This window comes from Scleropages formosus, chromosome 14, assembly GCF_900964775.1.
Source record: "Scleropages formosus chromosome 14, fSclFor1.1, whole genome shotgun sequence".
Taxonomy (NCBI): Eukaryota; Metazoa; Chordata; class Actinopteri; order Osteoglossiformes; family Osteoglossidae; genus Scleropages; species Scleropages formosus.
Window position 1 is genome coordinate 2,592,248 of NC_041819.1, and position 14,995 is coordinate 2,607,242.

The 14,995-nt window shown below is 40.3% G+C and overlaps 1 protein-coding gene across 1 annotated transcript in view; it reads right to left on the reverse strand.

The window, feature by feature from the left end:
* LOC108942683 (heparan-sulfate 6-O-sulfotransferase 3-B-like) overlaps positions 1 to 10,942 on the reverse strand; it is a 96,119-nt gene extending 85,177 nt beyond the window's left edge. The window contains exon 1 of the mRNA XM_018766144.2: positions 10,389 to 10,942. Within this exon, the coding sequence (XP_018621660.1) occupies positions 10,389 to 10,933 (545 nt within the window). The 5' untranslated portion in view covers positions 10,934 to 10,942. The remainder of the gene's footprint in view (positions 1 to 10,388) is intronic.
* Between the last annotated feature and the right edge of the window lie 4,053 nt (positions 10,943 to 14,995).

Below are 14,995 nucleotides of genomic sequence, written 5' to 3' on the forward strand. Positions count from 1 at the left end.
GATGTTACATACATCAGACTTTATGCTGGAGGCTTTTGGATTATTGTTCTGAGATATGGAGAATGAGTTAAACTTCTTATGGGATTTTCTCGAATGCAAGCTATCTGCAGCCTTGCTGTTCTCTCAGCGCGTCTCAGAGATAAGCAAATGTCAGTCTCTCGGATAGGAGAGCTGTTTGCGTGGCCTTTCTCCAAGTCACAAACAAATCTATCAGAAAGGCCATCGATTCTGCAAGTACTCCAATAACAATGCATTCACATCTGTTTCAGAGCTACAAACCGCATCACTGGCAGATAACAGGAGAGCTAACAATACAAACGAAATGTCAATTGTCAGTTGTATCTTTTTTTGCACTTTGCAAGGAATTATATTCTTTGACAACATTACTGCAAACTTTAATGCGTTAGTTGTTATCATGCCTTTTGGGATTGCCATAATGCCTTCACATTTGGTTTACATGCCACTAAATGATCCTTATTACTTAATCAGTTTTATATTTCATTACAATGCACAGAAACCTTTTCCCTTTGTGAAAAAATTACAACCATGGAAACCTTCTTACTTCAGGTACCAAAATCTAATTTCTTCACAAACCTTTCAACCAAGCTGACTTTACTGCTACGTTGTGTACATACACACAAAAATTGTAAAAATTTGTTATGAAGCCTTCTATTATGAAATGGATTCAGTCACTTCAAAGTTCTAACTTGAAGGTAACTTATTTCCATCTATGCTACAATTGGAAAAGATGAACACTGTACACTGCAATCCTGACTACAGTGAAAATGAAGTGAAATTTCTTTTAAGGCAAGACCATAGCAACTGACTACAAATATATGCTATAAAACACATTTTATCAGACAAACAGAACATTTAGCGGAGGAGAATTTTTATACATTTGGCAGTGGCAGTCAGGAATTAGTCGTACACATACTAATATTACAGCTTCTTGCAAAAGGATTTTTGTACAGCAGCCAAGCAAAAGCTTGTTTAAAAATCATAAAGCTAAATAAATGGCTTTATAAAAGCAAGACTAACTTGACTCAAGGTGTTTTATACCAAACATAGACTAAATTATGCTAAATTTACAAGGTAACATTGCCTCTTATTTTTGGAATATGCTACTTAATGAAAACTCTAATGGGGGCAATTTTACCTGCGAAGCTTTGCTAACTTCTTTGGTGTTGGAGCTTTTGTCAGAAACAAAGCACTTCCACTGCATCAATAGTTGTCGTGAAATATGAAAATAAAATCAATAGTTTCAGTGCACCGATCAATAAATTAGAGATGCTGACACATTGGAGAAAGCCAGACAGACCTGGGCCCAGAACCCATTCCTTAATCATGGAACCATTGAATAAGAGCTGAATCAGTGTATCAGGGAAACATATTTGCTCTCCCAGCAACTATTTGACAGCATCAGATGAGCTGTGCACTTGTTTGGCTAACTCATCTGATTATACAAAGTGGCTTTCACAATTATGAATCTTACAGACTTTTTTAGAAAAAACTAAGTTTAAAAAATGCAGAATACAGCTTGCTTCATTTTCACAGCTGTTAATATTGCTTAGGAAAAATCTCTAATCTCTAAAAGCCCTGCTGTTTCATCAAATAAAGGGACAAAATAAATCACATAAGCTACGTGTGGGGTTTGAGACACACTGCAACACGCCACTCGTATGAAACCACAGATTTTGGTATTAATCAGGATTCTAATCTCCCCTCTGATGAAAATAATTTACCACGTGATGTCTAATCTCCCTTATAAAACCTGGAGATTACAGATCAACTCAGAATTCTTTATTGGAAGGCTTGTTATATCACTACTTGCCCTCAGACATGCTTTGTGTTTGAAAGTTTGTATTTCAGATCTTGAGGTTATTGCATAAAAAGTAAAGTGAAGAACATTTAACTCAAACTCATCTTTCTGTAAAGGACAATATGCATACATTTTAAACAAATTCAAAAAAATCCATGAGCAATGCAGACCAGAATGCACCAGGCTATAACATTACTTCATGTAACCTTGTTCCCTTGTACCCTTGAACCCTTGTATCCTTGTACAGGTACCCTCACCAGTAAATCCAATGAAAGTTGATGAATGACTGGTGAAAAAGACAGGATTTGAAAACTAATGATACAGTACTAATGAGTGTTTAAAGCTAATCACAAACATAACTAAAAAAACAATTTTCATCACTTTAAAGTACATTCAAATTGTTCACTTGTTATATTAACCTTTAAGTAGGAACATTGGACTTGAAAATGTTTACTGATGCTACACAGCAGTGGAACATACTGTATACAAAAACCATCAATTTGACAATGAGTTTCAATGTAACATGGAGCAGATTTCTAGTGGTCAAAAAACTTGCTTAGCTCCTGTCTTCATGCATTTCTGCAGTTGATGGTTTTGTGCCAATAGCCGCAACTTTCCGAATTCACAATTTATTGTACAAAAAGTGCACTCAGGCAACACACACATAATCTATTCCAATGGGCAATGGATTCCCTCTAAATGTGAAGAATGCAAGGGTACCCAAGCTCTTGGCTATTGAAGATGCTGAGGGTCTGAAGCCCATTCTGAGGACTAATGATCCTCCACAGTGAAGTTTTCATTTGTAGACATATGCACCTGTCAATCAGAACCTTGAACCCACCCGTCTCAAGCATTCACTTGGATTCTCTTCTCTTGGGAAAAAATAAGTCCAAGATTCATATTCTATTCACTAGTCCTCCCTCAAGATTAGGTGAACATTCTTTGGTCATTCACCAATCCATAAAATATGTTAGGTCAAGATTCACCTACTTTTAAAGTTGTCCTTCTCTCAGTAGCCATCTTTGCATCTTTTCTAAAAATTTGTTATTGCTTCAAGTGGATATTTTCAAGGTACCTGACTGTACTACAAATTTAAACAATTTTTTTGAAATACTAGCATATTTTTAATTTATACATTACTAAATATTCAATCAATAATAGTGCATTATTTCTAGAATATTCTTGAGGACCTCCATGAACATGCTAATATTTGCTTTTATAGTGAGTACAAAGAGTTGTCTATAGTACCGTTAGTTCATGATTTGATGAGAATTTGTTTCCTTGTAAACCTTGTTTGTCAACATTTCATCTTTCAAAACATTTGAAAAGGTCAAGATTCATTTTGTTTGTACAATTCCTCAGTGAAGATTCGGTGTCCAGTAAACATCGAATCCGAATCGGTGCTTGAGGGGGTTGAGCTCAAGGTTCGGATTGACGGGTGCATTAAGTCCAATTAGGACAGTGACTAGGTCAACTATCCTTGTATGAGGTCTAAGAAAACTGTGAACCCATCTATCACTGCTTATCCCGAGCAGAGTTGCAGCGAACTGGAGCCTTACCCGGCAACACAGGGCAAAAGGCCAAAAGGGGAGGAGACACATTCAGGACAGGACACCAGTCCATCGCAAGACTCAAAAACCCCAGACCTGCAACACAGCGGGCACTGGCTGAACCTGCCGCACCAAATGTAAATCCTAGTTTTCTTATTTAAACATTACCCAACCATAATATACTCAGTAATGATGTTTCTAATGGACCCGTGAAAACGGTGTAGATTGCATTTATGTTAATTGAAAAAAATATTAACTGACTACAGTTGTGTACAAGGTGTAGTACCTTCGCTTTAAAAACTGTCAAACTTATTTGCACCTCTAAATACACATAAGCTAAAACAGATCAAAACAATTCTTAAAGTATATAAGTTATGTGCGAGTCCTTCGTGAAAAGTAGCATCACTGTGGGTATTAGGTGTTTAATTTTAATGAGGTATTATGCATTCGTCAGATCTTTGTTTTTTCTATATACTGTAACAATTGCAGACCAAAGCAAACCATAATTATACCACTGGGCTTTTTAAAGAAAGAGAGTAAGCATATTTCACAAATTGCATACTGTCTAAAAGGCAATAATAACACAAATGTGCACAGCTCAATGAAAAAAAGAGCTGCTTCTGTATAACAGGTTCAGCACCTCAGCTTCTCCTTTTAGACATTTTTTTTAAAAAAAGCGTATACAGACACATGTGCACACACTGTTCTCGGTAATGCAAAAGAGAAACAGGCCATGTACTGGACTCCATGCAAACAATGGAAGCCAAGGTCAACCCTGACTAATAACACTTATAATTCAGCACAGAGAACAAACCAGGTAACCAGACCAACAGAAATATTGTTATTATTATTTTTATTATCACAATCATTATATTTTTCATCAGATGCTTTTATGAAAAGTGATAAAATTTTATCAGTTTATTTACTGGTTATTTTATTGGCACAATAATATAATTTAGGTGTATTATAGCCTCATCTGTGAATTAAACCAGAAAACAAATAGGTTACTAGTGCAACTCCTCCACCATCATGCCACTATGTCAGGACCAAGGCAGATTAGGTAAGGAAGATGACACAGGTGTGGCCAGATGTGCTGTAGGTGTATCCAGTGGGATGTCAGAGAGCAATGAGTGTAGGGCATTGCAAATGTGCATAAAGGATAAAAATCCAATAGAGAACATTGTCCTGCCCTAAACACGACAGCAGCAGCGTGTTGCTTCTAATTGGTCGCTATCACTGCAGCAGAAGGTGCTTTGTTAATCTGACTCTCCTGGAATCTAGGAGGTCAGGAATCCATCCATACTGCATGTTTGGGGGTGCAGGGGATAAGTTTTGCATGGTGCTGGCAGAAGGCTTCATGAATGGCACAGGACAGCAAGGTAGCAGTTTTCCTGGAGGGACTTTCAGTCAGACCTTAGTATGAGCGGGGCAGGTCAGCATTACAGTTCCCAAAAGGCTTTCCGACAGCATTATACTACTTCTTTCAACCCATTGTTTCTCTAGTTTTTGACTCTTGTCTTCACGTCAGTTTTACTTCTTGTTTATCAAAATACGTTTGACCTATTATGTAGTGTAAAACAGTATGAAAACTTAAATGAAGGAAGAATAAAATTAAATTGGAGGCCCACACAGAAGAGAGAACTCAATTTTAACTTTCAGGAAACAAGATCATGATGTAAACAGCATTAACAAGTCGCAACAAAACCTTAGAGAAAATATACTACTAGAGTTTGAAACACATAAATGAATTGCTTTCTGAACTTCTCTGTCATTAATATATTAAACTCCAGAAACCCTGAGCTGCTAAATCAAAGGCTTTTATTTCTCTTCCCAAGCGAATCAGCTACAAGTCATGTGGATATAAATAGCCATAGAAAACCGCGCCGATGTCCCTGCGAAAAATGGTGACGTAGCCACAGATGGGACACCATTCTACTGTATCACACAGCGGCAGAAAATTAATTACCTACTCTAATTATTCACATTGTGTTGGTCTCGGAAGTCGGCGTGACGGCAGATCTCCGCCTGGCACTCCATAGAGTGAGATTGGGGCCCCCCAACTAGGTCGGACGAGTGCAGGACGCCAGACAACGAACAACTGGGGTAGAATCTGTTGAAGCTATGCCAATCAAGGTGACTCTGAGGGAGCTATGCTGGAGCAAATCACTCCATTAGAACCTACTGCAGCCAACCTCTGGGGGGCTGGAAGTGTGCAAGAAGAACTGCACATGCATGAAACCAGCTGACTGAAACACAGTAATGTTTTATAGACTGTGAGACTATTTTTTATCATTCTGACTTCAGGCTATGAGACAGAACATATGCCCACAGTTATTCATTTCGCAGATGCTTCAATTATGTTCAGAAGGTATGCCTTGTGGTTGCTGAGCAAATCCATTTTGTTATTTAACAGAGGAACTTGATTCTGACTGAATCAGGCCTGACGTTGAACAACTGACACAGACTGGATTTAATTGGCTGTATCTGTCTCTAGTTACAGTGGAAAAACAGGGGCAGTGGGGTTGGTGGTGAGGATGAAAGTGTGTAGAGAAATAAAGAAGGAACTGCTTTGTACACTCTTGCTGCCTCACGCATTGACCGACACGGCTTCCCTTTTCAGCGCAGGAAGTGTTGAGAAACTCAGAGGGAATTCCACAAGAGTATGCCATTCTAAACTTACAGAATGTCTTCCAGCACCCTTCAGTTTCATCTGGCACAGCAGACTTTTTATGCCCTTAGACGATTTGTACAAAGCTTGGCTATTTTTCAATTCAGGAATCACCATCACTGCTGAAACACACTTCATATTCTGCATAATTTCAGATTTGCTGTTTGTTGTGGTAAATCTAAATTTCATAGGCCTTAGATTTTCATATACGTTTTATTTATTTAGTTAATACTCTTATCCAGGGCAACTTAAGCATTATACCAAACCCAAATAAATGTTAACAACAGGACAGGATTACTACATTGGCAGTATAGTCACAAATAAAATACCGGCGCGTCATGCTGTACTGTTACCTTACTTGACGAATTCTGCACAAATGAAAGCTTCATAGTTACCCCGGGACAAAGGAAAACATGACTGACGATCTATCTCCTGCTTTAAATATATATTTTTTCTGTTTCCATATTATGTTACATTACTCAAACTCCTCACATGATGCATTTCAGTTGTTTTCCGTTTAATCAGTCAAGACTACCTTTAGCTGCAGGCAGGCGCCGCTGTGCAGAAAATATGGGTCACCAAGAATTATTTGCATTTTTTGTAGCTCTGCTCGACTTCAAACACCAAGTCACAGTATGCGTGCTTCTCTCTTTCCCAGCTCTCTGCTATTTAACAGTCATGTCTCTTAACGGAGGCGGGGGTAACAGTAAAATTAGGGACCTTTTTATTGAATTGTGCCGAAGCGCTGTTCATTAGACAATTCATTAGCAGGTGGCAAAAACAGGCTTATTACCAATCAATTCCAGCTTTGCATGATGCAAAAATTGCTTGCTGCGTTGCCTTTAATGCAGTGCAGTTACGTCTTTTTCATTTAGTTCCATGTTAACACAATATTGTCCACACGGGTTCTGGGTGATTTTGCTTTGAGGCTGGTCTGTCCAGAGTCTACTCAGTAGAGAAATGCAGTCTCTCTAAGGGCCTTTATAGTTGTTCTTGGTGATCACTGCCCTGGCCCTTTGCAGCATCTCTAGCTAGTATCTTCAAGGGGCTGCATGGTGGATCTAGCACAGAATCTCCTGTTGGCCTGGCATGGTCTGCAATGGCACCATGACTAATAGTACATATGGACAGGACCCCAAACAGGAACAGTTCTCATGCATTCTGATATGTCTGACCTTTCATAGTGAGCCAGATTCTCCCAGTTGGTCCTGCAACTCTACAGAGGCCCCTTTCTACATTCACTTTACCTAAGGCTTGTGCAGAGAGATGAAGATCACCAGTATTGGGTGGGGGTGGAAGGGAGAGAAACCAGGGTGAGCAGACACTCATATGTTTTCCATACCATAATATTTCATACACATGCACACCCATAAGACACACTCATAACAACGTACATACACCCAACACACATGCACAAACACACACTCACACGCACAGTTTCAGTAAAGTGTTTAAATCCCAGATTTGTAAGTGGCATCACAGCCTTATCATCTGGCAGCAAAAACAATTTTCCCATCTTTCCAGACGAGAGAGCCTCATTATTGATACTGGCACACTGCAGTGACCTGCACGGCTTGTTTTGGGGTACATTACGTACTACAAAGCATCTTCCTCTTCGTCACACATTTTCATAGCAGGAAAGCAGCATTTACTACACTGGAGAGATCCTCCTTCCAACACCCAAACCTGTAAATTGTTCTTGATTTTCTATAGAGGCTTAATAAATAGAATGTTTATTCCCAACATGGGTGCTCACACACTGTAACACAACTGCATAAAATAAACCGCCAGAACCGACAGGAAATAGAATCTCGCTCCATGCATCAGGGACTCCAATATATCTTAGTAATAACATGCTGACCTCTTGAATGTACTGAAATAACATGGTCCACAACTAATGCATTAAGACGACACATGCCTTGCAACTGTAATCATTTCAGTTAGTTACAAAAGTAAAAAAAGAAAAATGTTACAGCCACCATGCTGATCCTGCACTCAAAACATCTATGCAGCTTAGGAAAGAAACACATGTTGTGATCCTATGCATTAAAGTGCACTAACAAGTCCTGTCAAAATTTATTTATTTGTACCCAGTATTCCCTGCTTGTATGCAGCAGTCCCAGAGGTGATTATGAAAAATGTATGCTAGTTTTGATGTACCTACAATTTTGTGGAGAAGACACAAGAATCACCAGCCATTGGTGTGACCATCAAAAGCAATCACAGTAAAGGCCTGCTTTAGAAAAATAGGTGCAAATGGAAAAACGCAAGTGTTACACTGCTAGGACACAGAAAACACTGCTAGGACCTATAAGAAAGAACGTGCGATAGGCCCAAGGTACACCACTTCTAAAACACCGTGCTTTAAGCAAAAAGCCACATTTCATTTTTGGGTGGATAATATGAAGCGTGTCAGGTGTTAGTCCTCTTGAAATGGTAATTCTTTAACCCTGAGTTTTGATATGATTAAATTCTGTCCTTAGACTCATGGTTGATAAACCTGAGGGAACTTCACTCTTGAAAATATCTTGCTGTATGAAAGGGTAAAACATTTAATCTTAACCTACATATCTTTTAAACCGATAACAACTACAGAAAGCAGAAATATGAAGGTGCAAACATATCTAATAATTTACCATGCATTGGAATTTGAATCATGCAAAAATTGTAAAAATATTCCTAAAATTAAGCAAACTATTCCTTATTTATCATAAATGACAGCCTTGACTAAAGGGAATTGCTGAATACCACAAATTAACTTCTGGCTGCATTATCTACAACAGAACAAAAATTAAATGATAACAGAGAGATCATGATTCAGCAATATGTAGTACATCTTACTTTTTACTATATTTATACTGCCATTTATAACAAATAAGATTTTCATATGAATTTAAAAATGAATAATTACTCTCATTATTAACATAAAATGTAGGAGGTGAAGCCAAGCCTGGATAGATTAACCTGTCAGAGCCTAAGCATTAATCCAGGCAAGGAAAATATTTAGCCTTCCCTTGGCAGTCAAATGGGTGAATACACTCAGTGCTGCCAAAGCAAAACATTCAGCATCTTCCCTTTCCCTGAATGGCCCCCATTCTCTCCATTCAGATCACCCAACATTATGAGGCGCGTTAGCTGTCACGTGAACAGTGCCCTTGAAATGACACCTGCAGCAAACCCACTCTTCGAAGCCAAGTCGAACCGCCAAGTCTGCCAGGGCGTGCCGGCCCCCGTCCCGTCTCAGCAGCCAGCCCGTCCACTGCCGGTGGAGCTCTGACAGTGTGATGGACCATCTACACAATTCTGTTCTTCATCAACAACTTCTCATCAGAAAATGTTGCCAAACATTTTCAGGGAACGCTTGTTTTAACACAATATCAAAACACTGCTACAGAACATACCCAGACATATTAAAAGATTCAAAGTAATGGAAAATGAAACAGAACTTTTCCAGTTTTCTTTTGAAAGTATTTCAGTTTTGGGGTAAATTAAGCTATTTTAGCATACCTTTAGTTTTCATTTATTCCTGTGCATTTCACCTGGGACAGTTAGTTCTGTCTCCTGTCTCCTGTTACGTTTCTTTGGACTTGGATAACTTCCACCCATGTGTTGCACTGTGTTTCTTATAATACAGAACAATTTTGCAGTTTTAAACAGGCCCAAATATTACTTCAGTTACAAAAACTTAATTTCCAGGAACATATCTATATGGCAAAACAATCTGTACTAAATCAGCTCTGAGAGATAACTGAACACTAAGAGAGATGCTTCTCGCATCAACACCATGAACTCTATAAACCCTATAGCCAATTTACTTTAATCAGTCTTAAGTTATTTTCTGGTGTTACACCAAAGGTAGCCTGTGTAATTAATGAAAACATGTTCAAGTAGGTTCATGTAGGAATCCTTCCGTGAACTTTGGGTCAGGGTTTCCATGTAGCGAATTACTATGGCGGGGACTAATTGGAGTTTTGCTACTCCTAACTGATAGAATATAGTAGCCTTAAAAGTTTCTCACGAGAAGAAAATTTGTTTTTTTTTTTTTTTTTTTTTTTTTTGGTAGATACAGAACCTACCTATAACCAGTCTGTTAGGCTATTATTTTCTTTGCATTTTTTGGAACTTGAGCCTGGCTCAGATACCACCAACTGTGGTGTTTTTTTTTAGCTTAATTTTAAATAAGCTTTCTTCATCAGCGCAAATATCTTTATGTTTCAAACACTTTCTGAGGAGAAATGTTGTCTTTAAAAGTCCCTACCGAAACCTGGATGAACACGTAAAAACCGGAAAACCGGCTATCGTTACCACAGGCGGCCGCTACCGCGGGACGTCTCGCGCCGAGTCTCCTCACCTGCGGCTCCGCGCGGCCTGTCTCTTCTCCATGACGTCAGGCACGCAGTTGGTGAGCTCGGTCCAGTCCGCGTGCAGTCCGCAGCTCCAGCCTGTGGAGAAGCGCGAGAAGAGCCAGGACTCCTCTTTGCCGGGCCGGTAGCACGTGCACTTCTTCTGACCCGGCTTGCAGTCGCACGGCTTCTCGAGGCGGATGTTCCGGACCAGGTGTCTCCCGAACGTGGTACCGCCGGTCTTCTGGATGTGCAGGAACACGATGACGTCGTCGCCTCGGATGTCGAAGTCCACGTGGCGCTCCAGGTCCCTCTCGGTGAAGTTGAACTTGGGGACGAATCTGGGAGGATAGTCATCCTCCAGCTCCTGATCCCTGTACAAATCCTCAGCCGAGGAATAGTCGACGGACGGAGGACTCACACCCCGCAACTTCTCCCCTGTCCTGAGCGGGCAAGAGTTACCCCCAGCAGGGCAAATGTACTGATACCCGATCATGACGAAAAGAACAGCTAATACGGGAACCAGGATAATTTTGTTGGATCTATCATCCATGTTAACAGAGGGTCTTCTTCATGCCATCAGTGTCAAAGAATAAAGGGAAATCTCTCTAACAACTTAAGTATAAACTACGTGTCATTCTGTCCCTTCCGCAGTCCAAGTTAATTTGAACAGAAATACAAGAACGAGTCCTAATCAGTTTCTGATCATCATGTAGTCAGAAATCTGATCTTTCCGGCCCCTGTTCATGTCCCCGTCCCCAAGGCACTCGCGTCGAAGATGTTCAGTGTCGAGCACAAGTTGCATCGAATCGCACTGTACTTTTCACATTTACTCAAGCAGCCGATCAAGAAATCAACGCAGTTCGCGCGTTACTTATCCCGCTCTTTGTCCGTGGGTCGGGATCTCACACCTGGAGCGAGTCGTTCAACATCCCGCGCGGGCACCTCGAAGAATGCGTTATGCAAACAAATTCCCCTTCATCGTGCACTCCGCTTCGCGCATCCAGCATAGAAAGCACAAACTTCTTTCATCTCCGACATGCCGCCTTCCTCCGTCCCGTTAATTTAAAATCCAGCGTGCGCGCGCAACAGAGGGGCGATTGTGTGGCTCCAGCCGAAGGATCAATCCTCAAAAGTCCGACGTGGAATCACCGAAAATGTTATTCACGGCGCTTGGCGTCGCATTGCAAGGCTGGCCGGGCAAGTCGAATTGCTGTCCGTGTTACCTGTGTTTTCAGATGAAACTCGCGGCAAGTGCTGCAGCCGAACGGCCGTGGAGAGCTCTCGTGTCGGGAGGAAGGCTGTGAAAGTGTCGCGCGCCGCAGCACGCTCCGATCCGCACAGCATCGCCGGTCGGTGCAGACTGGTGATGCGCCACGCGCAGCAAATTCGCCAGGAAAGAAGCCGCACGCTCTCGCAAATTAAAACCACTTATCAGCCGTAAGTAAAAGAAAGCCAATGGCAGTTCGCGCGTTAAAAAACACCCAATGACCTCACGACCATATAACGTGGAAAAAAATGTAACTAAACCCCTATCAGCCAATGGAACCGGCGAGCCGTGAAACGGCGTCCAATGGGGAGAGCAGACAGAGGCATCAGAAGTCAGCGAATTTAAGGCGGGCAGCTGCTGTCCGAGTTGAGCGACATTCAGCACCTTGGACAGCGAAACCCGAGCTGGAAAACTAGCGTAACACTACATTTGTCACACGTAAGGATTCCATTATTTCCATCATTTTTTTTAACTAATAAAAGGCCGGTAACGCTCAACAAAATAAAGATATGTATGCGTTTGAAACGGAGACAACCGAATTTATTTCAGAAATTGATATTAAGATTTTTTTTTTTCTGACACCTTTGTCCAAAGTGGCTTCTAAAGCTGCACAACTGAATTTACAATGATTTATCAATTTATCCAGCAGGGCATTCTTACTGATTTGATCAAGAATACAAGAACAGGAGTGATATTTAAACAAATGACTATCAGAGCACAAGGATGCAGCTCTCTCTCCTAGACCGCAGTTTAGTTACTATGCATGTGTAAAGGGAGCACAGCCTCTGAGTGCATGAAATGCTGTCATTTCATTTACATTTATTCATTTAGCTGATGCTTTTCTCCAAAGTGACTTACAATGTTAAGTTACCCATAACTGTAGACCCATTTAGAAAAATGGGCAATTTTTTCACTAGAACAATTTTATAATAAATAGCTTGCTCAAGGGTAGTACAGCATGAGGTGGGATGCAAACCTGGGACAGTGGAGTCCAAAGTGAGAAGCTCTAACCACTACATTATCACTGCAGTTTCACAGATGTTTTAGTGGGCTTTTTGGCTTTATTGGGCACAATGTGCAGTTACCGTGAGACATTTAACCTGAGCTTCCATTATTTCCATATGTAATATTTTGTATTGTATCATAAGGTATTGTTTCTACTGTCACAAATTATTTATTGCAGTGAAAATATTAGTTCATCCCTGACCCATCTAGAAGGGAGTGGAGTGAGTGTGAACAGTATCATGCACTAGCCCAAGGTATCAAGTGCACCAGTTTTATAAAGATGAAGTTTAAAAATAAAGTTTTATAAATCTCCTGCAAAGGCTCTGTTTTCCTTTAAACAAGTGCCAGCGGCCCTAAACTGAACTCAGTATCTTACATTAGTATTAGCAGTGTAGCACTAATTCCTTCTTAATTATTTTAAAGTAATTAGTTCATTGCTTGGCCCAAAAGGCCATGTTTCTCGAAATAACAAGCTGAGTAAGTGCTTAATTAATTAAGGACACAATCTAATTTTGTTTATGTTGAACAACAGAAAATAGTACTTAACACAGAATGACCGATCAAGAACGACTTCTTCATCCTGCACAGAGCCTACATTTTACCCCAAAGCACAAATGATACTCATGTATTGCAGGAAATGTAACTTTATTGACAAGTTCTTTGAAAAGCGAAGCCAAAAACAGACAGAAAATGTATGACAATATTTGAGAGAAGAATTGCAAAATTATTAGGCCCATTATTACTTTTATTATTTATATATTTCACAAATGCTTTTATCCAGAGAAATTTAAAGGGTTTACAAATCGTACAGTCAACTCCATTGCAGTGCCATTGTTACAAAATGAATCATGGATCAATTACTCAAATTGCTCTAATTATCACAGTGACTGGCATGAGGCACACGAATGAGGCATGTGTAATGTATAAAGTGGAAGCTTAAAAAACATGAGAGTGAATTGCTCAACAATATTAATATGAATAAGCATCACTTGAATTAATTGATTCACTCATTTGGACAATGCTAGCACTTTGCAAATTTGTGCCATTTGTATTGGTTTTAATTATCGTAAATGACACTGGAAAGTAGAACATAATGTTTTAAGTCTGAGTTCTCATTCGGATTATGTTCAAAGTTCATGGGGCTGAAATCAACATACCCACAAAACAGTCTTATACATAAGAAACAAATGAAATGAAATAAAAACTGTGGTACATGATTAGATGAAAACATAATCCACCTTTAACACAAGAAGCAGATCTTTGTCTCAATGGACTTCCCAGAGTATCTGCTTCCTATTGTAAAACAAGTAATTGTACATATTTGTAGCTGTGTATAATAATGCCTTGGGTCGGAAAGTGCCACCATGCCAAAGCTGACTCCTGGTACCCACTTGCTTGCTTTTGACAATAGGAAGTGTTTGGAAGTGGTTCACCATTACCTTCTTCTGTACATGCCTTTGGAAGGAATAGTGCAAGGAAACCACCACAAACATGCAAACTCCACTCAGTCATATTAGAATCCAACTCTGAAACCATAGCCCAGGAGGTGTGAAGCTCCAGACTTACCTGCAGTGTCACCTGTTTACATGCAGGCATGTAAACTCTACGTCTGTATAAAAGAGCAGGAGACATGCAGAGCTCTTGTGCTTATATTCCTGAAATTTATTAAGGTGAAAAAAATAGAAGTTAGAGGACCCAAAAATAGCACTGACAGACAATGTAGTTGGGCAGTTAACGTACTGTAACAACTCAAAAAATTAATAACTTTGATAAAGAAATGTTGACATAGATCTCATTGCACATTATTCTTTCTGTACCATAATCACAAAAAACGTTACATTTATTTACACACACAGTGGCTGAAGCCGCTTATCCCAAGCAGAGTCATGGCGAGCTGGAACCTATTCTGGCAACATAGGGCATAAGGCAGGAGGGGGACGGGACACCAGGCCATCACAAAGCACCCTAAGTGGGACTGGAACCCCAGGCCCGCTAGAGAACAGGACCTGGCCAATCCCACTGCGCCCCCCTACATTTATTTAGCAGATCCTTTTTTTCCCCCAAAGCAACTTCCACTGAACTCTACATAGTGTTATCTGTCCACACACCTTATTCACCAAGGTGACTTCGCTGCTAGATACACTACTTGCAATGGGTCACTCATCCATACACCAGTTGAACACACACACTCTCTCTACATCACTCACACAACATGGGGAACCTAAACAGCATGTCTTTGGACTGTGGGAGGAAACCCACACAGACAGAGGGAGAACATGAAAACTCCACACAGACTGAACAGGGATCAAACCTACATCCTCTTCCACCACCCAGGCCCTG